Here is a 23,332-nt window from a genome sequence, read left to right on the forward strand (position 1 = left end):
GGATGGAGATATTTGCCAAGTTCAAAGGCTTATAGGATCCCAGGGCTGGAAGGGGTCTCGGAGGCCTCCATCAGACTCTACTTCCACTCCGCCCATCGGGAGGCTTCCTGTGGTTTCTAGCCCATCTCCCTGCTTGCACACCTCCATGACAAGGAGCTCCTCATGGCACCATCACAGAGCAGGCTTGATAGTAAAAAAACAAAACAAAACAAAACAAAAAAAACACCTCTGTGTGGAGCTAAATCTCTGGCCACTGTTCTCAGGGTGGAGAGCTGGGCTGCAGGGTGGAGGTGGCCCCGGTTCATGGTCTGGGAGGGGGAAAGCCAGGCTAACCCTGCCCACCTTCTCTCCCACCAGCGACCTGCCTGGACCGGAGCTGTTTCCAGCCTGCTCAGAGCCTTGCTCCTGCCCATTGGATGACTTTAATCCTGTCTGTGACCCTAGAGCCCATGTGGAATACCTCACACCCTGCCAGGCAGGCTGCACCAGTCAGGTGGCCCAGGAAGCTCTGGACAAAAGCCAGGTGGGTCAGGCCTCTGACTGCTCCCTCTGCCCCCCCCCCCCGGCTCCGCCCTCCCTGTCTCTGTATGCCTTTCATGCTACCCCATCTTTGAAAATTCTCATTCAGTGGCTCTTTGTCTGTCTGTCTATCTATCTGTTGGCCAGTCTGTCTCCTTCTGTTGGCTGGTGTAGAATATGATTCTCACAATAAACTTTTATTGCCCATCTGGGCCCAGCCACGTGCCAGGCCTCAGAGCACAGGCGTGCACCAGATCTGGCTCCAGCTGTCTGTGCAGTGGAGAGGCAAAAGGAAACAAGTCAGGAATTCTGTGGGTGGTGATAGGCAGGAGACATGGTCCCCACAGCTACAGACAAAGATGAAAGAAGATGCATCCTGCCTAGTAGGCTTCCTGGGATGTGGCATCTGTGCTGGATCCTCCAGGATGAGTGAGCAAACTAGAAAAGGGCCTTCCAGGCAGGGGAAAGAGCAGAAGCAGAGTCTGGAAGCAAGCACATGCACGTGGCATGTGCACACATGCACGCAGTGTTTCAAAAAACTGCAAAGAATCTGTTGGAGCAGAAGCCTAAGGTTTCAAAAAGGGAAAGTGAGGCTCAGGCAAAGAAGGGCCTTGAATGCCGGGCCACCAGCAGGGATTTTATTAAGGGAGTGATGGGAAGCATTGGCTAGGCTTTGATAGGGTCAGAGCCATGTTGGATCATACCTGAGGCCACAGTATGGAGGAAGATGAGCAGAGGGCAGGCTAGGAGATGGGGAGACAGCAGGGAGCCTGGCACAGTGAGCCCCATCAGTCATTCATTCAGTCAACAAACCTTCACAGAGCCCTCCTCTGGGCCAGGCCCTGGATTGGGGACAGAGGACCCAGAGCCAAGGGGTCCTACCCTCAAGGAACTCCCAGAGGGGAAGAGAGTGGAATAAGTAGCAGCAGCTACTCCTCCTCCCCTTTTTCCTCAGTGCCCCAGATGACAAATGAGGATAACACCTGCCTTCCTCAGACCCCCCCAGGCTGTAGAAGAGCATGCGTGGGGCTGTGCAGTGTCAGGCTGGCCATCATGACGGCACGTCCCTCTCTCCAGAGTTCCCCACCTTTGTCATATGGAACTCCTGCCTTTGCATCCTGCTGGGCATCAGTGTCCAAGCCCAAGGCTCCTCCAGGTAGAGACCTAAGCCCCAGGGGCTGGTGCAGAGGGAACCACCTGATTGATGGGGCTTCCAACAGGTGCCACCTGGGCTGTGCAAACTGTTTGCATTTGCAATAATCGCAATCCCAGCCTTTGGACCTCCTTAGCACTCACTGTCTTTGCCTGATTTCATCTCCCTGAGACCGTTCCAGAGGACCCCAGACCTTGTCAGCTGGGGCAAGATCCCCAAGGGAATAGTCAACTTTTTGTGGATATGGACCCCTGAGCCAGGCCCTCAGTTTGAATCCCTGTTCTACTTGTAATTGGCTCTGTTATGTCAGGCAAATTATTTAATCTGTGCCTGTTTCCTGGTCTATAAAACAGAGGTGATTGTACTGAGTACCTACTGTATACCAGCTACTGTGCTAAATGCTTTCCTCAGGTGAATTGATTGGAGAGTGAGTAAGGAGCCACATGACAAAATCCATGAAAAGCACTTAGCACAGTGGCTGGGAAATTTTAAGCACTTGGTAGTATACACTCCTGTTAGTCCACATACACATGAGAAATGGAGGCTCAGGAAAGGACCGGGCATTGCCCAAAGTCTTAATGCCAGAGCTGGGACTATAACCCAGGGTTCTGGCCTCCCAGCCCAGCCACCTCCCCAGAGCATCCTCAGAGGTTGTGTCTGGACATAGTATTTGGAGGAGGGTGCCGCCGGGTCCTGGCCAGCCCTCAGGAACTGTCCCTCTGGCCTGGAATAGTCTTGCAGCAAGCCAGCCTCCTCAGGTGGGCTGTGAGCGAGCTGTCAGGACCAGGGCTGGGCGGCTTATTGCCCAGGGTGGCTCAGAGGCCAGGGTGGCTGTGCTCAGTAACTGTGAATGAGTAAATGACCAGGGGGATGATGGGGAGGGGTGGGCAGCTGGTGGGATCTGAGGCTCAGGGGGTGAGGCTGAACCCCCTGGGGAGTGAGAATCAGAGGCAGCTGGACAGACTGAAGTCATCCATAGGAAGCACTTCCTGCCAAAATTAGACGAATGTGAACAAGAGCCAGGAAAACTCTAAGAGCAGGGCCTCTAGCTTTGTGTCCACCCCGCAATCTTCTGCTACTCTGAAAGGGCGTAGGGGCAGGGTATTTCTCTGCTAGCAACCTTGCCTGGAATATTTCTCCTCTTAACTGTCCCTCCATTGTATCTCCAAGCCAGTAGGTCGTCAGACTGCAGGCAACGCTCCAAATGGCGTATGCTCAGCAAGCTGCACACATGTGGCACCTTAGCCATGCATTGGCACCCTGCAGCCACAGAAGAGCACCCAGTTACCCAAGCCTGAATCCCAGGTCTCTCTCTCTCACCTTGCCCTAATTCTACCTCCAAAGTATCTCTCAAATCAAAATCTTTTCTCCATCCTCCTTCGCCTCTGACCACTCTATGTTGGGCCTCTTGGCCTGCCTCCACAGTCTGGCCCGTCCTCTTGCAGGGGCCAGAGTGGCTTTTGTATTGTCAGCCTCATCCCTCCCATGCTTAAATTCTTCCCAAGGCTCCCAGACTCCACCTCAGGGACTCCTAACCCTTTTCACAATGGGAAGTATCTGAGGCTGCCATGGCTGGAGGTGAGAGGCTGCCCCAGGCCGACCAGGCCACCTCAAGGGCTGATGGCACCCATCCCTGCACACCCATGTCCCAGCAGAGGCTGAGGCTCCCTGGGACACACTGGTGAGAAACTGTTGTACGGAGAAGAAAAGCCTATGCTTCCTGGCTTGCTTTGCTCCTGCAAGACACCTGAAGGCACTGGCAATCGAGACCATTTCTGAAAGAATCCGAAGCTGGAAGATGTCTAGGCCACATGGGGGTGGGAATGCGGGTGCAATCAAACACGCCCCTGGGCCAGCCTGGGGGCCATTCCCTGCAGTTTGAAAAGGGGTCAGCTTTTACACATTCTTCAGCCTTTGGAGGGGTCCCAGTTTGTGAAGGGGGAGGAGCCTCCTATTAGACTTCACCATGGCAGGAGGGAGGGCTAGGATTTGTCCTCAGGCCCTCGAGTCCCCAGGCCTCAAAGAGCTCTAAGTCCCTGTCTAGTACAGGTTCTGTAAACATGCTGTGGCCGACACTTGTTTCAGGACTCTGCTCACCAATCCGGGTGCCAGCCTCTCTCAGTACTAACCCTGAACATCTTTCAGTTTCTGCCAGCTTGTGGATGCACTCAGGACACTGTTTCCAATACCTGACCCAGCATTTTGTGTCAGTGGGATGACTGGCAGGGTCCCATTCCACTGTGTTTCTGGACACAGCAGTCCAGGTTTCTCTTTCCAGTCCCAAGCTCTTCACGATGCCCTCCCAGCACAACCCTTGAGCACCTCCCCTCTGCCCATCCTTGCCTGCACTCTCCACACCAGGCAGACAGATTTTGTTGGGTTCTTTCCTGCCACTTTTATGTGATTTTACATTCGTCCTTCCCTCTACTCATTTCAGTTTTCCTCTTGGCAAACTCCTATTCATTCCTCAAGACCCAAATCCAACAGCCTCTCTGGTGAAACCTTCCTTGCCCTCATCTGCTGCAGCAGGGTTCCCACTATGCTGTCTTCCTGTCTCTCCTGGGCTTGATTCTCTCCTGGGGAGTCTCCTCTGCAACCGGGTGCCCCAAAAGACGTCAGTAGAGTAGAAAGGGGCGGGGGAACACTGAGCTGGAACATCAGAGTTCCTTCCCCAAACACTCTCGGTTACTTTGATTCCTGGCACAGTCAGGAATTTGGAACATTCTGATATCTCTAGGTGAACGAATGAGAGTTTGTGTGCATGTGTGTGTGTAGGTGTGTGGGTGTGTGCTGTGAGACTGTGGTGTGTGTGTGTGAATGCCAGATGTATGTGAGCATGTGTGAATGTGCATGTGTGTGGGTGTGGTGTGATGGGGGGTGATGCTCTCCCAGCCCCTCTCCCTTTCCTGTTCTCCGCTTGCCTCTCCCCACGGCCTCAGCCCACGTGTGCATAAAGCAGGGGTTTGGGCACCCGCTTGGCTGCAGGGGTCTGAAACGCCAGCCTCCGGCCGGCTCTACCCCAGCTGGTTAGTGCCCACAGGTCTCTCGCAAGCCTTCTGGGACCTCGGGCGCTTGGCCAGCTGCTGGCTCTTGGAGGCTCCTGAAGGCTTTTCTCCACCCCCTTCCCACTCCAGGTTTTCTACACCAATTGTAGCTGCGTAGCAGGGGGCGGCCCCGTGTCAGCGGGCTCCTGTGACTCAGCCTGCAGCCACCTGGTGCTGCCCTTCATGTTCCTGGTCAGCCTGGGTGCCGCCCTGGCCAGTCTCACCCACACACCTTCCTTCATGCTCATCCTAAGGTGAAAGCAGGCGGGGGCCCTACCTGGTGGAGATCAAGAAGTCCTTAACCCCAGACGGGATAAGGGATCCCTGAAGGCAGGGTTTGAAGGAGGCCACCTGGGTGTCCTGCTCCCCCACCACGGTGAACAGACCAGATTCTCACTGCCCTGCCTTCGTCCTCATGGCAACCTACTAAAGTGAAGCCCCTCCCCCCCCACACCCATTTATAGATTAGAAAACCGAGGCTCAAAGAAATTCAAAAGCCAGACCCAAGTGTTGTGGCAAGTGTTGGGTAGAGTAGTACTGAGAGCCAGGCCCCTATTTGCCCCAGGGGAGTAGAGGCCACACTGAAGGTCCTGACCCAGCTACCCAGTCACAGGGAGGAAAAAGTGGAGTGTCACCTGACTGCCCACCTCGACCCTGCCTATAGTTACAGGGTGGGCCACAGGAGGCACATGGAGAAAACCAAGCCCTGGCAGTGTGGTTCATGATTCTTCAAGCCAATGAGCCTGATATACGTCCACGGTGGGCCCAGCCCACGAAGAGCAGTGCCTCTTTGTCTAAGATATTTTTTTTAATTACTTATTTATTTATTCATGAGAGACACAGGCAGAGACACAGGCAGAGACAGAAGCAAGTTCCATGCAGGGAGCCCGACATGGGACTCGATCCCGGGTCTCCAGGATCATGCCCTGGGCTGAAGGCGGTGCTAAACCCCTGAGCCACCCGGGCCGCCCTGTCCAAGATCTTTCTAGCCATTGTCCTGAGGTAGCCTGCTGGGACTAACAAATTGTTACCTGAGGCCAGAGTCAGCATTTCTAGGGTGGGGACAGGAATAAGGGGACCTCAGAGCAGAATAATCCCAAGTTTTCCTTATGCTGGAGTTACTTTTATTCCCTATCTGCTTTCTGGAAAAGTAAAAGGGGGATGGCACTTCCTTACAAATATGGAAAGACACGTAGATCTATAAAACTTATGGCCACACGAGAGAAGGTAAAGGAGTCAGGTGTCCCAGCAGACAGCCCGGGTGAGAGGAGTTAATGCCAGCAGTGTGCCACAGATTCTGACTCTCGACACCCACCATCTGTGGGATCTTAACCAAGTCACTTAACCTGTCTAAACATTCATCAGTCTCCCAATCTATAAAATGGGGCTACCGGTATAACCTACCTCATGGGGGTGATGAAAGGGTTGCAGTATAGAATGAGCCCTTAGCAAGCACTCTGCAAACACCAAGTGCTGGTATCACTAAGGAGGAGCCAGTGATTGCTTGGGCACCCTAGGCCGGGGCCTCCCAGTGCTTGGGTCAGTTAGAAAGCATATTTGGCTACCTAGTTTCAGGTTATACCAAGCATAAGAGGAAGGGGTGAGGAGGGGGGTGTGTGTGACCAAGAACACAGGGAGGCCTGCCCAGGGTCCTGATGGCTAGTGAGAGTGCCTGGAATGGGGGGCCTGGGCTCCACAGGTTGAAGGGAAATGGGGAGCCTGAGCCCATCCCCACCCCTACCCCTAGGACCCTCAGACTGGGGGACGGCTGGCCCTGGGTGTGAGAGAGAAGGGGATGATGAGAGTCTCCATGAGGCTGGGACCTCTTAATCCTCCTGTCGCCGTGTTTCTGCTTTTAGGGGAGTGAAGAAAGAAGACAAGACGCTGGCTGTGGGGATCCAGTTCATGCTCTTGAGAGTTTTGGGTAAAGAACCTTTCTGGGACCCTTAATTCACACACTCATGGTGTGCCGGGCCTGGGGACACAGGGATGAGCAGGACCCAGTTCCTGACCTTAGGGTTCACAAGTCCATGGAACAAGAGATTGGACCTGGTACCCTGGAGGTGAGTGTGCAAACAGCTAGAAAGCCCTCCAGAGAAGCAGCATCTCACACCAGGATAAGGGATGGGCTCGAGGGTCAAAGACTTATGGGAAAAGAGGCCCCAGTGGGTCTGGGGGTTGTGTCTCCCAGGGAGTAGGGGGGCTGGGTAAGGCAAGAATGCCAGGCCCCATTGACCCCTGACCACCTTCTCCTTCAGCCTGGATGCCCAGCCCTGTGATCCACGGCAGTGCCATTGACACGACCTGTGTGCACTGGGCCCAGAGCTGTGGGCGTCGGGCCGTTTGCCGCTACTATGACCACGACTTGCTCCGAAACCGGTGAGACCTGGGGTGGGAGCTGCCAGGGCCCTGCGGGAAGGCTGCTGAAATACTCTTGGGGTCCCAGGTAGGACAGCAGCAGGGATGAGAGGCCCATTCATATCGCCCTGCCAGGTAGCAGGTGCTACATCCTGCACTGAGTTTACCAGTCCTATGAGCTAACCACAATCCCTCACTCTTATGGATGAAGAAAGTGAGACTTAAAGCAGCCCAAGGTCACACGGCTGACAACTGGCAAAGCTGGGCCTTGAACCCAAATGATCTAACCATGGTCTGTGCGGGGGCATTTGTCATCATGGTTGAGTGTGGGGAGAATCAGGGGAGCAGCCCAGCTGTGAGAGAGACAAAGGGTTGGGAGAAGGCCTATCTAGGACACAGGAGGCCTGAGATCAGCCCAGCTCTGTCTCTTTCGTTGGAAGACCTGCCTTTTCTGGAACGGAGTCTTCCCATCTGTGCAATGGGGAGCCTAAACAAACCCAAAGGCAAAGAGGCTGCTGGGATGGAATAGGAGGTGGGAAGGGACTTCCTAACAGGGCTGGGAGCAGGGAGCTGGTCCCTGCCAGCTCTGAGGAGGGCATGGATCCTGTGGGTGGGACTCACCAGGGACCTTCCTAGAGGAAGGAAAATCAAATAAAATAAGAGCCTTGGTGAGTTAGGCAAACAGGGGAGAGCGAATCCTCCTTGTGGGAGGTGGGGTGAGCTCAAGTTGCATCTGTTGGGCCCCCTGAGCCCTTAGACAGCCAGAGAGAGGCAGGGCTGACCCAGGCTACAAGCCAGCCAGGGTTGGGACACAGAGGCTCCTACTGCAGAGCCTCTCCCCCTCTACCAGGGAAGGACCCCCAGAGGGGTCAACTCCAGGAGCTTCCTCATCTCCCTAACTAAGGCCATGGTGACAGTCCATTGCCCTAGGCTGGCTGCACGCCTCTTTCCAACTCACCCCTAACCAGGCCTCCATGTCTCTGACCACATGATGGGTGATGGCTGCTGACCCCACTCTGCCCCACCCCAAGGACACCCAAGCCCTGGACAGGGAGAGCTTGAGTTCACAGGTCCCTTTCTCTTTTCCAGATTTGTTGGCCTCCAGTTCTTCTTCAAGACAGGATCCCTGGCCTGCTTTGCCTTGATTTTGGCCATCCTAAGGCAGCAGGTCAAAGAGGAGGGGACCCAGGTGACCGTATCCACCTCTGGCCCACAGCAGCAGCTGTTAGCATCAGGGCCAGGAAAGAAGCCTGAAGAATCCAGTGTGTGAGCCGGCCCTAGAGCAGCAGTCATAGAGAGTACCTCCTCTGGGCCCTTTGCCCAATTTTGGGTGTCAGGAACCCTGTTTTCCAATTCTGACGCCTCTGCTAACTTGTTACATGACTTCAGGCAAGTCACTGACCCTCTCCGGGCCTTTGTTACTCATCTGAACCAAAGAGTTATCTAGGGGTTTGGTGTGTTTGGTCACTTCCAAAGCACGATGGCCTTCCCCCTTCCTCCCCCAGCCAGACAGGCTGACCTGAGCCAGACTTTCCTGATGGAAGGACTGTATATCTCTCCCCCAGGCCCTAGGATAGAGAAGTAGACAACAGTAGGCCAGGCTGCCCTACACACCTGGTTCTAGCCCAGCTCTGCTGTTTATGTGGAGCACCCTACACTCTCTGGGCCTCAGCCACCATCTCTGACAGGTGGAAATGGACTTGCCAGCTTTCAGGCCCTTTCCAGCTATGGCCAGCTGTGTGGTCAGGATGGACTCAGGTCTCCTCCCCAGCCCCAGGCAGTCTGGAGGTGGGGCCAGGACAGCCTGTCAAGAAATGTCCACTTGGCGCCCCCTGGAGGCAGAGCGCTGAGGTGAGGGGGAGGCCCCCACTAGGAGGAAACTGGCCTGAGTATCCAGGCTGGTCAGGGCCTTCCGCAAGCCTGGTGTGAGGGGCCCCTGGGGGACTTAGCTGAGGGGGAAGGCTCACTCTATAGACTCAGGAAATCCCAGTCCTTGCCCTCAGAGAGCCACAGTCTGGATGAGTGAGGCCTGGTCTCTGTGTTAGGAAATCCAGTAGGGAGGTGGATCCAGGCCCCACACTTGGATATTTTCTGACTTCAAAGACCAAACACACTTAGCGCACATCCACTGATACTTATGCATTGCCAAGACTTCCCACATTTGACCAGGGCCGCTAAAACCATCATGATCCTCATTGACTAGACTCCTAATTTCACCATTTCCTTCCAGGTGCCTGAATCTATGTCACCTAGCACTATGTAGATAATGTCTGGTTCTGTCATAACCATGTTTTAGGGGTAACATCTGGTTCTCTGTGATGCCTGGGTTGGTGTAAGGACCTGTTCTTTGTAAGGCTGAGGCCTGTAACGTCCAGCTCTCTGTAATGAGTGGATCTGTAGAATGCTTGGGTCTGACCAACTGGTCCTTGTCTTATTTTATGGCCAATCTTATTCGGCCTGGTTATCGCCCCCAAGAAGGAGGGAGTTTCCTGATCTACTCCAGTCCATTTTGTTGCCACTACACACCTGACCTGACCAGGACCTACTACTTGGTAGGCAGGAGACAGAGTTGTGGGCAGCAGCTTCCCAAGCCCTGTGTCCAACCCTGTGCTGGAAGCAGGGGAGAAGCCGATGGCTGATGGGGGTAGTGGGGGCACATGTGGTTCTAGCCCTCTGAGCAGCTCCTGTAGCAGGGCCTTGAGGTTCTCCTTGAGGTGAAAGAAGAAGAAGAGGAGAGTACAGAAGTTCTAACTCCCATTTTGATTCTACTGGTTGATACCTTTAAATGTTTTATAAATATCTGAGCCTGTATTTACCAATGCCAAGAATTTCAAAATTTCCTCCAACAAGATGAAGCAGTTCCTATGTTAATATTCCTTCTCATTCCCTCCTGTTTCCCAGGTTTTATAGAAATAATCTGGAATTATAGACACAGCTTATTATTAAATTTGTTCTTGCATAATGTCTCTTATATTACAAAATTCCTTACCAATTGCCTTAGAGTTTGCAACAACCACATTATTTCCAGTTATTTATATTTAAGTTTTACTGGATTCATTGCTATTATTTCTTGTATATGTCATTTTTCCCTATCTGTATATTCTGGTCTAATTTTCATTTGACTGGGCTACTTCCTCTAGTAATGGTTTCAGAAATGGAATAAGGTCATGAAGCTTTCCGAGTCCTCACCTGTGCAGACTGTCATTCACATTTTACAGAAGAGGAAATAGTTTAGAAAGAATAAGCAACTTTCCCAAGATCATACAGAACATAAATAGCAGAGCCAGGATTTTGTGGGAAATGAAGCTTATATACTTTGTGGAGCCCTTTTTAAGAAAAAGAACACAAAATTAGGTAAGTATAAGAAAGTGAATATCTAGAACAAGAAAAGTCAAGGCAAATACATGACACAATTTTTTAAAAATACCTTATTTTTTACAAACTGTTGTGCACACATCTAAAATACATTTTCCCCCCCCTGATAATTGGAAGGATTTTCTGCAGCCTAGCTTCTGGTTCCATCATTGCAAACCTGTTTTTCCTCCGTTGTCCATGTGCTACCAGGGCCAGACTGCATAGTATATGTGCTGCCGAAGCGAGCACTGGGCCAGACTGCGTAAGGCACATTCATGGCACAAGATGACCTCTGGATATGACACTTTGATGTCACAATGCCGAGTGAGTTGGACAGTGGGTAGGAAGGTTCCTAGAGGCCATTCTCCACATGCAAGTGGCTAGCAATGAGTTATCTAGATACAGAGGCGACTGAGAACCATAAAAATATAGCCCAATGAACCAAAATTAAGTTGATTCCTAACTCAACTGCCCCTTAGCCAGATCCCAGAAATGCCCACGGCCCCTCCAACCACCTCACATAAAGAGAAACTGTGCACAAGCAGTTGGAGTAGAAAGAACTAGCAACCTTAACTGCTCGTGGTTCAAGTATTTTACCTTTGCAAATTTCTCAAGAACACGACAACCTGAACACATTGCAGTGGCCCCATCCTGGGCCTGGGGAGAGACCCTGATACTCAAGCAGCATTAGCTTCATGTTGAGTCCACCTCTGGGTCAAGGTGAGATTTGAAGGAGAAAGTGAGGTCTTTATGCTTAAAACCTCCCAGGCTGGTCAGGGCGAGGAGACTCCAGGAGTCAAAACAAGAGAGACACCTGGCTGAGAGCCAGGGGTAGAGCAGGTCAGGCAAGGGAGTCCAGGGAGCAGCCCTCTTATGGCTTCTGGCCAATGAGGAGCTGCAAGCAATTGCATCTATGAGCTCACTTTCTTTTCACCCAGCGTCCAAAGGCTGGAAGATGGCATTGTCTCCATGCTAGAGCTGACTGGTGATAAAATCCAACAGTTTCTCCTGGGACATCCCAATGCCTGGCCTGGAGGCCCTTTGGCCCACAGACCCATACTGGAAAGTTGCAGCAGGCAGATGCCGCTCCAGAGCCAGGAGCCAAGAGCCATGACTGGAGTGCAAATAAGTGAAGAGCAAGAACCCACAGCACTTCACCATTCTTTGGCCCTGTTGAATTCCTACTCCCTAACAGACCCCAATGTGTGCTCTTCCTTCTACCTTCTTCATCCCCACCATACTGCTTGCCTCTCTGTCCCACTTCATGAATCAAACCCAATCTTCCAGACCAGACTCAGAGGCCAACACCTCTAGGGAGACAGCCTGGTACAGGTAATGGAGAGTGGATGACAACCACCTTAGAGAATGATAAAAGATGTTTCTCCAATAAAATTGCACACAATCATATACACACCTGTGCCTCTGATTTCAGAGGTTGGGGATCATCTGAAGTCTGGCTACAGACCTCCAGTGGACTGGACGGAAGAGAGGTTTAGAGTCAGTGAGATTTGGGTTCAAATCCTGACTGCCACTTACTCTCAGTGTGACCCTGAACAAGTGATTAAACTTCAATGCATCTGTTTCTTCACTTGCACAGTAAGGCTGATCATTCCTATTGCCTGTCTCCCAAAAGTTGTAAAGACCAAATAATGACATATTTGCTCACAGGCAGTGTACCGGATGATCAATATTTGTAAGTTTCCTTCCCCCTGTCCCTGAAATAATTTAAGGAGCACAAAGAGCATGGGGGCAGGATTGAGGGTGAAGATGGAGGAGGCCCCAATGAGGGGAGACACACCCCTTCTCTGCCCTGGCTGCAGCTTTGCTTGTCCCCTAATCTCCCTTCCACTGTCAGCCAGGACTCAGCCTGCCCAGTCTTATCTCTCCCCACAGCCAGCCCTGGACAGCTTTTCTCAACTAGATTTACATTTTTATTGATTTTCTTTCTCACTTCCAGAGCGTCCCTTCCTCTGCTTCCCCTTTTGCTATAAAATGGGCTTACCCCGGGAAACAGCATTCCTGGGGCTGGCCAAGAAGTGATAGATCAAGGCTGGATTCATCTACCAATCTCATTCATTCAACCACCCACCCAACTGATAAATCCTACACTGGCACTGGTGGGGACACAGCCAGTGTCAGATACAGCAAACTCCCAGTGTAAGCAGACAAACTTGACAAACAGGAACAAAAGCATGAGTTGTCTATCAGAGAAGGAAAAGAGGAAGCCATGAACTCTTCCTGGGGCCACCAGGAAAGGCTTCCAGAAGAGGTCAAATCAGAGCTGCCTCAGTAGCTAAGGCAGGAAGTACCCAGGTGGAGAAGATGGGAATGGGCACATGAAACAACAGGATGAGCAAAGACAGGGAGGCACGAGAAAGTAAGGTGTGTCTGAGATAGGATACAAGAGCAACATGGCAGGGGTGTACCATGTGTATAGGGCAATTGGGAAAGACAGGAGAGCTGAGGCTGGACACATAGCAGGGACCAAGCCTTGAGTTCCAGCTGAAGGCTTTGGATATCTTCCTGAGGGCAAGGAGAAGCCCTTGAAGCATTGATTGATGGATTATTCCATTGACTGGTTATTTTAGGCAGGGAGTGACAGGACAAGATTTGTGTTTTAGAAAGCCTGCTGGCTGCACCATGGGGGCTTTGAGTGGAAAAGGAAAGCTGGAGGCCAAGAGCTCAGGCAGGAGGCTGGGGCATTAATCAAGGGGAGAGAAGTAGGAGGCCTTGAACCAGGTCAAGAGAGGCATCCTCGAAGTGGGGGCATCTAAGCCGAGTCTTGTAAGATGAGTAGGAATACACCGGGTAGAGAAGTTGGGAAGGGTGTCCAGGGAGAAGAAATGGCACAGATGAAGTCTCAGCATACAGAAAGCTCCCGGCAGGCTTGGGGAATTTCCACTAGCTCAGCAGGGCTGCAGTGTGGCCTAACAGAGAGGTCATGGTGAGGGATGAGGCTGGAGAAGTGGGTTGGGGCCTTCAATTTCTCTCAGTATTCTGTCTCTTGAAGCTAGACTCAGGTGGAAGAGAAGAGTGAGCACCTGCCACTTGTGCAGAGGCAGCTGTGTGGGGCTGCCTTCCCTACAGATAGGAGAGCCCTGGGTCACCGGTGCTCCAGACTCAGAGCAGACCTTTCCATAATCACGACACTTCACATTTTACAAAAATCCCCTTACGCCTGAAATTCACGGTTTCCTGGTGAGGCATGTGGAATGAGGATTATATTCCCCATATGGGCAGACAAAGAAACCATGGCCTAGAAAAGTGCAGGAAGTTGTCCAAGGTCACTCAAAAGCCTTTCAAAACTCCGCTGTTTTTTTCTAATAAAACTTCTTATTCCAGAATCACATATACACACTAGATGATGTAGTGGCTGCTAAACACATCAGAGAAAGAGACCTCCTCCTTCTGTTCCAAGTTCCTTAACTTTCACCCTATGACACTGAAGCTGAGAAAACAGAACCAGGTTCCCTCTGCCCTGGAAGCCAACAGGCATGAGAGCAAATCCCAGCTCTGCCACTTTCCAGGCATGAAAAGTCACTGCCCTCATCTCAGCGTTGTTTTTCTCATCCTAAAAATGAGAGAAATAAACTCCACTTTTTCTGGGTTGTTGTGAGGATTCAATGTGACAATATAGCACCACAGGAGTTAACCACTGCTGAGTGACAAACTACCCCCAAAACTTAGTGGCTTAAAACAACACATTTATTATCTCACAGAATTTCTGATGATTGAGAACCCAGAAGTGGATTAACTGGGAGATTGTGGTTCAGGATCTTTCATGAGGTTTCAGTCAAGTGTCAGTCAGGGCTGAAGTCATCGGAAGGCTCAACTGGGATCCACTTCCAGGCTCACTCTGTGGTTGTTGTCAGGACTCTGTTCTTTGCTGGCAGTTGGCCAAAGGGTTTAGTTTTTATGTAAGCCTCTCCACAAGGGTACTCTTGTCATGGTGGCTAACTTCCCCTAGAATGAATGATCCAAGAAAGAGAATGTGTCCTACTGAGATGGAAGCCATGGTGTCTTTTATAATGTAATCTTAGAATTGATATATCATAACTTTTGCCACATTCTATTGGTCACACAGTTATACCACAACTCTGGTATAATGTGGGAAGGGAATACAAAAGGGTGTGAATACCAGGAGATGTGGATCATTGGAATCCATTTGGAAGCTGCTTACAAGTGGCCAGAGCAGTGTCTGGCACACAAATAGGTACTTATTCATTTGGTAGCTGCTATTATTCTCCCAATGCTCATAGACTGCCTGGGACAAGATCTGAACATGAAAAGATGAGTTTGGCAAAGTAGACTTGAATTGGGTGATGCTCAATTTTATGGTAGAAGAGGATGTGCTGGACAAGGGTGGAAATCAGGGCGGGCTCCCTGGCAGCTGTGAAGAGCACAGGGAAGGCCATCCAGAGAGGAAATAGAGTAAGTATGGCAAGCACTATTGGTTGCCTTCCCACAGCCAATTCCCTCTTCCTTGTTCTGGTAGCAAGATGCTTGGCCACAGGGATAAGCCAAACATTTATGGAAACACCTTTCTCTTCACCAATGAGTGGTCTAAGAGTGGACATGTGACCTCATTTTGGTCAATGAGATACAAGAAGATGGTTTGCACAGAAAAATCTCCTGGAAAAGACAGAGGCATGAGAGGAGAAGACCCTTTATGTTCTCATGGCCTTTCTTCCTGCTTGAAAGGACATGGTGCTTATTGCCATAGCCATTTTGCAAGGCAGAGAAGTCTCTCTCAAAGCTTAGAATGGGAAAAGCCTAGGTCATTAAATATGGTTGAGTCACCAGACAAACCTGGATCCACCTTCCTTTGGTCTCCTTGTTAAAGAAATAAAAGGTTTAAGCCTCTTAATCCTGTATGCTCTTACTTGCATTCTAACTGATTCAATGAGCAAAGTATTCCAGTTCCCTCTGGGGTTGTTGCTTTTTCCCAAGGAAGAAAGAGTGGAAATGTAAACAGGAAAGTGACTTGGCCTGGGAGGCAGGAGTCCTTGATCTAACCCCAGTGCTGCCTGTGAGTTGTTCTGTGATCTTGAGCAAGTCCCTGCCCCCTATGGACCTCCAATAATTATAGCTAATATTTATTGACTGCTTACTGTGTGCCAAGCACTCCTCTAAGAGCTTCCCTTGCATTATCTCATTCCATCCTCACATCAACTATTATTCTCTTTATTTTATGGACAAAGAGACTGAGGCCCAGATATATTAGGTAATTTGCTCAAGGTTACACATGAAGTTAGTGCTTAGTGCTGGGTCTCTGGATTCTGAATTCAGGCTCGTCTCTCTCTAAAACCAAGGCTCCTGACCATACAGCTGTACTGCCTGGCAGTAAAAGAGGTGTCTGTACAAAATGACCTCTAAGGGCCTTTCTAGCTCAAATATTCTTTGATTTGCTGTCCCATTTCTAGCTACATGATGAACAAACCAGCTTATCCTAGGCAAGAAAGAAATAAGGACTGTCTTTAGCCATCTGAAAAGCTGTCATGTGAGTGGGAGATTAGACTTACTCAGTATAACTCAGAGAACATGAAATGGACCAGTGTGGGGATACTACAGGAAGAGAGTGCAGCTTACATAAGACAGAACTTTCTATTTGCCATTCAGCAGGGTAGAGGTATGCACAGAGGTAATCACTCCCTGTCATGAAGCTTATGCAAGCCTATGTTTGATAAACCTCTAACAAAAGTACTCCATTGAGTAGAGATGGGACTAAATGGCTTAAACTTTGTGGAAGAAATTAAATGGACTAAAATACTAGAATAATCCAAGCGCCATAATTGATAGAAATAGTAGAAGTCAATAAATGGTTTCTTTTCCTTTTTGACACTCAGATTCTTGGATTCAAGATTCTCTAATATGGACTTCTGGCTCTTTGGCACTAGAATTCTACAGTTCTATGATTTTAACACACTGTATTCTGCCCGGCTAAGATGCTATGGTTTTAATATTCTAACTATCCATGGGGGATCCCTGGGTGGCGCAGTGGATTGGCACCTGCCTTTGGCCCAGGGCGCGGTCCTGGAGACCCGGGATCGAATCCCACATCGGGCTCCCGGTGCATGGAGCCTGCTTCTCCCTCCGCCTGTGTCTCTGCCTCTCTCTCTCTCTCTGTGACTACCATAAATAAATAAAAATTAAAAAAAGAAAAAGAAAAAAAATCTAACTATCCATGGTTGTGTGGCTCTAGAAACTGGGCAGTCTACGATTTTGTGACTTAGCTTTAACAATCCAAGATTCAATAAAGTATATATCACCAGCTCCAGAAACATGAGGGAGTCATCTCCAATGCTGTGCTTCAGTGACCTGGACATACATTTGGCTACTCCCTCTACCCATCTTATCACTCCACCATATCCCAACTCCCCACCGCAGCCTCAGGCTCTTCATTCCAACCAACCCTTCTCCTTTATCTCTACACCATTCCCACTCTGCTACCTCCCCACACATCAAGTAAGTACATTCACTCTCTATCTGCTGGTGATTATTCCTTGAATAAGGACTTTCTCTGTGCCTGGCTTGTGCTTACTCCAAAGGAGATACAGGGAATAAGAAGGCATGGTCATGATTCTCAGAAGGCCTAAGATCTAGGGACCCAAGTCTCTTGTTTTCCTTTAAGCTCTCAGCTCAAGCTCACCCCTACCAGAAAATTTTCCTTGATTCACAATATCTAGCACCAATAACCTTGATTGCAAGTATGATGACCTGAGCTCTTTGGTGGGTTGTTATGCACATTTTAACTTATCTGTCCATCCTGTCTCCCTGATTAAAATTGAGGTTTCCCCCTAAATCAAGAGCATGTCTCCTTAGCCAGACAGATTTTTCCAGAGGAAGACCATGTCTTCCTCATCAGACTGGAAGCTCCATTTAGACATGGGCCATGCCTACCTTTTATCATACTTAAGAGTTAAAAACAGAGTGATATTCCTCCACCAGACTAATAAATTCTCAAGGGCAGTTCATGACTCTATCATTAGACTGAGGATTTTTTTTTTATTTTTAGACTGAGGATTTTATAAAAGCAGAAGTCACATCTCCCTTTAAGATGGGGAAGTCCCCAAGGCCAAGAACTGGACTTCTACCCTCATACTGGGGTCCATCTCCCTGAGAGCAAAGGGTCTAGGGCTTTTCCTTCTCTTCCTATTTCTCTAATCCCAGCTGAGGACTCTGGCCATAAGAAGGGAAATTTTCCCTAAAGAAGATAAACGAATGGAAAAGAGAAGATTCAGAAGTCAGAGTAGGAACTCCATCATCTCCCCAACATGTCTAGACCTTTTCTTTATTTTTTATTTTTATTTTTAAAAAATTTTTAATGGACCTTTTCTTGCTATATCCTGGGCCATCTCCTAAAAGCTGCCCTCCCTCTGCTAAGAGTGGGCCCCTCCCAGCTCCTCCCAGCAACTCAGAACAGTAAGTGAAGATGTCAGCACCTTGGACAGCGCCCAACCCATTACAGTTCTCCCAGCTAGCGGAAGCCAAGCTCTCCAGCTCTCTTAGCCTCTGGGTGATGGATTTCCTCGTTTCTCTATTTGATTAAAGCCCCGTAGATAACCAGAGCGCCTTGTTCCTTTCTTTTCTCTCTTCCTGATGAACATAATTAACTCCGTCAGGCTGGGAATACTTGTTCTTAAATACTGCCTGCCCAGCCCCCACCCAGTAACACACAGTCAAAACATTTGGAAGACACATGTTCTTTCCTGGGGAATGAAAGTGGGAAAGGAAGCTCTTCCCGAGATATAAAGGGGCTGTGACTGGAGACTGAAAAAAATGGTGGTTTGGTAAAGAAAATCTTGAGCTGAAAGCCAGGAAATCTGAAGCTTAGTTCTGGCTTTGCCACTCATCTAGATATGATCTAGAACAAGTCACATGCCCTTTATGGGCCTATTTTCCCATCTATACAATGAAGATATTGGACTAGAGGATCTCAAATGCTATGCGGAGGTAGGGGGGGGTTAAAACAGAGAGGGAAAGAGACTTGCCTGAGGTCACATAGCAAGCTCATGGAAGTGCTGGTTTTGAATTCATGGCTCCTGGCTTCTACTTCAGTGCTATTCCCCTTGCACAGCCCCCTTCATGCATATTACAGAATTTCTTGCCTAGGGATGAGGCTGAGGAAAGTGAAGACAGCTGGGATTGAGTTTATCGGTGCCAACAAAAGAAAATAAAATTTAAAATATGTGGAAATGCAGTGTTTCTGAAGACAGCAGAGAATATAGTAGAAATACTTAAAATTAAGGGGAAAGGACCACCTGAGAGAGACAGAAATTCAGCTGACGTTGGAGTCATGGGGAAGTGATGACCCCAGTGATGACCCCCAAACTCAGAGAAGCTCAGAAAGGTTTTGTTACTTCTCCAAGGCCACCCAACAATGCAACTGTAGAATCTTCCTAAAGAGAAGGAGTAAACTTTTATCTTGATTAAGTGTTGGGGGTATCCCTGTCAGAGAAGAGAAGGGAAAATATAATCACCAAGTATGTATTAGGTTACTAAAATGTGCCCAGTTGTGTATGAGGTACTATAGTGGGGGTATAAAGAATAAGACATGACATCTATCCTCTAGCAGATATGACATTTCTTCTACTTGGAATTATATCCAATGCATTTTATGTATGTCCAAATATGGTTGTTCTATTAAGGCACGAACCAAAAGTTTCCTCTGGTGGAAAGCTATTCATAACCTTATCCAGATACTACATCTGTCTCCTCTGAATCCCTAAAGCATTTTCTCTATTCCTGTTTTACAGTACTCAGCATCACCTGCTTGGTCTGCTCCCAAAGAGTGAGCACCTGTATTTTATTCAATTTTTAATCACTCAGAATACCCAACACAGATTTGAAATGTAATAGAATCCCAGTAAGTACTGGATGAATAGATGGATGATGAATATAGATGTATGGATGACTGGGAGAGGGAATAGATGAAGAGATGGTATATGAATGGGTGGGTGATGGATGGATGGATGGACAGTTAAGTACATGCTCAAATAGGTGGATAGAAATGAATAAATGGATAAATAGTTTGGGAGGTAGGTAGGTAGATGGACAGGTGATTGAGTGCATGAATGAATCTGCGGGCAGCTGAGTGGAATGGTATATAGGCAGATAGTGGTGTTGGTGATTGGATGGACTAATATATAGTAAGATAGTTGTGTGGGTGGATGAGTGGATAATTATGTGATTGTATGAGAAGATAAATGTTAGGGTAGATGGAAAGAAGAATTACAGGAAAGAAACATGGAAATGTTCCTAATATCACAAAGATCATTTTCATGGAGACTTTCCATTGCTAATGTCAGAAAAATGACAATGGGGATTTGCTGACTCTATGCATAAGCTGAGTCAAAAGTGTGCTAAGGCCTCAAAAGATCTCAGGCAATTTCAGGCTATATCAATGAAACTCTAATATCAAGATCAGAAAAGGTGACAGTCCTGCCCTGACCCAAGCTGTTCACACTGTCCTGGAATCTGTGTTCTGCTCTATGCATCTGGAGAGATGATGATCTCCATGACTTTCCATATAAGAGAGACGGTGAGGAGGAATATGTAAAGTCTACCAAATGAAGGACTGGTGAAAGAGCCAAGTGCTCAGCCTGAAGAAGAGCAATCACCATGTCTCAGGATCTGGCTAGCTGTCCTGGAACATGCCCTGTGGTCCCAGAAGCAAAGCTGGATCCCAGTAGAAGTCACAAGGTTGATGTCTCAGCCCCACGTGAGAAAAGCCATCATACAAGAGAAGGAGTATTTTAGGGGAGTAAGCTTTCAATCTCTGGGGGGGGGGGGTGTTACAGAAGATCTGGACATCCTCTATCAGAGAAGTTACAAAGTGGAGATTTGCTTGGTGTGGAAAGTAAATAAAGACAGCTCCAAGGTCTCTTCCTACCCCCAAATTATATCATCTGTTCATCTCTTCATTTCTCAATAAATTATACTTAGCTATGCCCTGTGCTCAGATTGGAATGCAGGGAATTTCTGTCCAGAGCTGAGGGTTTGAGGGGATTTGAGATAGGTAAGGTTTTACTTTCTCTCCAAGTAAGACTGGGGTTTGAGAAATGAGGAGGAGGTGAAAATGTCCTTTCAGAGACACAAATGACTGGGGAGGGGGAGAATCAGAGCCATTCAGAGCCAATCCATGACCTAGATTCCCTGTAATTAATGAGCCTACGTCACTGACGTGCTGGCTTCTGATCAATGCTATCTCCTCAACCCCGCCCAGCTCTCTGGTATGAGAAGATTAAATCAATTAGGAGGAGGAGATCTGGCTGGCGCTGGTTGGGAACAGAGGATAATTCACTTACATAACAGGGGATTGAGATTTGGACTTGGTCCCTGGCTAGTGGAAGTAGATCCTAAACCCCAGGCCTCCAGGGACAGACTTCAGGATTTAGGAGTGAATGCAGAAAGGGCAAGGGAGCCTAGGGGAAGGGGAAGTGATGACCCCAGGCAGAGGCCCATCTTCCATCTCCCTGCTGAGAACTAACCCCCTGTTCTCTGGCATGGGGAGCCAAATTGAAAAACCATTCTTCCTACCGCAAGTGAGAGGGGTCTCAGCCACTAGGATCATTCAACAATGAAAATCAGACCAAGCCTCTCTGCTTAGCCTCGCATTTAAAGCCCTGCAACCGGGATCCCTGGGTGGCACAGCGGTTTAGCGCCTGCCTTTGGCCCAGGGCGTGATCCTGGAGACCTGGGATTGAATCCCATGTCGGGCTCCTGGTGCATGGAGCCTGCTTCTCCCTCTGCCTATGTCTCTGCCTCTCTCTGTGTGTGTGTGACTGTCATAAATAAGTTTTAAAAAATAAATAAATAAAAATAAAAAATAAAATAAAGCCCTGCAGCCTCTCCCACAACATCTCCTGCCTCCAAGAGGTGGGGGCGGGTAGAGAGGAAACTGACATGTCCTGTTTTTCTCCTCTGAGCCAGAAGCTGGCCAGGCACTAGAGGTACACAGAGAAACAGGTCCAGAACCCTCTGAAGTGTTGCCTTGTGTAGGAGGACACGCACCTGCAACACTCTGTGCCAAGTGGTGTAAGAGGACTGCATGGGCAGGGTCCAGAGGGGGCACAGTGAGGGAGGCCTCCCAGGGTCAGTTCCAGAAGGCTCCCTAGAGGAGGCAGTACTTGCACTCAGTGAGCCTTAAAATAAGGATGGATTAGTGGGAGTTCTCCAGGCTGACCTGGTTGAGGGAGGGCCTTGAGTAGAGGGAACAACATGTACAAAGGCATGGCAGTGAGACAGCTTGGCACACATTCAGGAACTAGTTGGTGTGGATGGAGCCTACAGCATTAGGTAGGAATGGGGGAGATGAGGCAGGAGATGTAGCCAGGTCCAGGTCTCATTCTGACAGCATGCCAAGAAAAGACTGAAGCAATAATCTCAGAGTCTCTGATCAATCCATGCCTCCTGAGCACTGACATTATGCCAGGCCCTATGCCCGAATTGGGAGCAGGTGGAAGTGGGGGAAACAGATATGAACAAAACTTGGGCACTACCCTCCAGAAGTTCTAGAAGGACACACAAATATTCCCCTTTACCAAGCTGGATAGTCCCTGCTTGGCTTCAGCTGGGATTCAGACCTGGCTAGTCTTTCTGGAGTTCTACTTATTGCCTGGGCCTGCCTGTAGCCCCCTGCCTAAGGTACCCAGACAAGCAATCTTACTGGACAAAATTGGGCTGGCCTGACACCTAACTGGCCTCTTGAAGACCAGTCCTATGGTGAGCAAGGTGGGCTGAGATGATATCCTGGGGATGGAGGCAAGGTATAGATTAAGAAATGTTTAGAAGGTAGACTGCAAAGACAGCCAGGGTTTTTATCTTGGGCCATGTCATCCTATGGAAAACCCAAGTCAGGAGGGAAGAAATTAGCTGCCAAGAAATGAGCTTTCAGGCTGCTCAAGTCACAGAATTCACCACGTGGAGGTCCAAGGAGCCTTAGGAATTCAAGTGAACCATACACAAGTTGCCTGTAGGAAGCAGACATACAGAAATTCCTCCCTTACCCACTCTCTCCCTTCATTCTTTCCTTCAGCAGCTCTGAATAATCCTCTCTCCAGTCAGGCTCTGGGCTAGCAGTGAGGCACAGATCTAGCTAGGATCACCCTGTTATTTGTCCAAAGGGCCAGCAATATGCACACCACTTCTAGCATATCCAGGACTTGTCTGCACTAAAACTTTGGCTGGTAATTAAAGCTAGTGCCCGAAATTTATTTTACTGTTGAAAGATTTAGAATCTAACCTTTGTGGTTGCAAGCAACAGAAATGGACTCAAGCTAACCAAAACAAAAAAAATATTAGCAGCTCCATTGGGCAGCTCAGAACAGATGAGAAAGCTGGAGAATCAAATGAGTGGGCACCTGAATTCACAGCCAATGTCATACCATAGGAAGAGCTAGTCCCAACACCTCTACCAGGATGGCCTTTGAACATCCCCACAGTACTACACATCCAGATGTGGCACTGCTGCAGGACATAAGCACACATAAATTCTAATGAATCTTCCTCCCAGCCTCACTAACTGTCATGTCAAAGTCCTGAGCCAGAACAGCTGACCAAATTGCCAGGGGGTGACAATGGGAGAGTATCTGACCCCTTTTGGCTTTGAAGTGTAAGATGGGGTCCCAGCTCTCATAAGGACTCAACTAGTGGGAGATTCATTCAAAAAAATATATATATATGGATTCATTTTTAAGCACTGAGAAATATAACAAATGTCCAGTACATTTTTATTGAGGACTCACTAAGTGCTGGATGCATTGACAGGTGTTTTATATAAACACAGATCTGTGAAGCAATTCTCTAACCAGATAATGGCTGATCTCATTATACAGTTGAGGAAACTGAGGTTTTAGAGGTGAAAGTAACTTTCCCAAAGTCACTCAGCTAGTAAGTGACAGAA

At 48.9% G+C, this 23,332-nt stretch overlaps 1 protein-coding gene across 5 annotated transcripts in view; it reads left to right on the forward strand.

Moving 5' to 3' along the window:
* Positions 1 to 10,036, forward strand: part of SLCO2B1 (solute carrier organic anion transporter family member 2B1) — a 45,236-nt gene extending 35,200 nt beyond the window's left edge. For all 5 annotated transcript variants that reach the window (XM_041729999.1, XM_041730002.1, XM_041730001.1 and 2 more), the window contains exons 10-14: positions 358 to 523; positions 4,807 to 4,970; positions 6,576 to 6,640; positions 6,975 to 7,095; positions 8,164 to 10,036. In XM_041729999.1, coding sequence (XP_041585933.1) covers positions 358 to 523; positions 4,807 to 4,970; positions 6,576 to 6,640; positions 6,975 to 7,095; positions 8,164 to 8,344 — 697 coding nt within the window. In that variant the 3' untranslated portion in view covers positions 8,345 to 10,036. The remainder of the gene's footprint in view (positions 1 to 357; positions 524 to 4,806; positions 4,971 to 6,575; positions 6,641 to 6,974; positions 7,096 to 8,163) is intronic.
* The last annotated feature ends 13,296 nt before the right edge of the window (positions 10,037 to 23,332 follow it).

The sequence above is a fragment of the Vulpes lagopus genome, chromosome 15 (genome assembly GCF_018345385.1).
Source record: "Vulpes lagopus strain Blue_001 chromosome 15, ASM1834538v1, whole genome shotgun sequence".
Classification (NCBI taxonomy): domain Eukaryota; kingdom Metazoa; phylum Chordata; class Mammalia; order Carnivora; family Canidae; genus Vulpes; species Vulpes lagopus.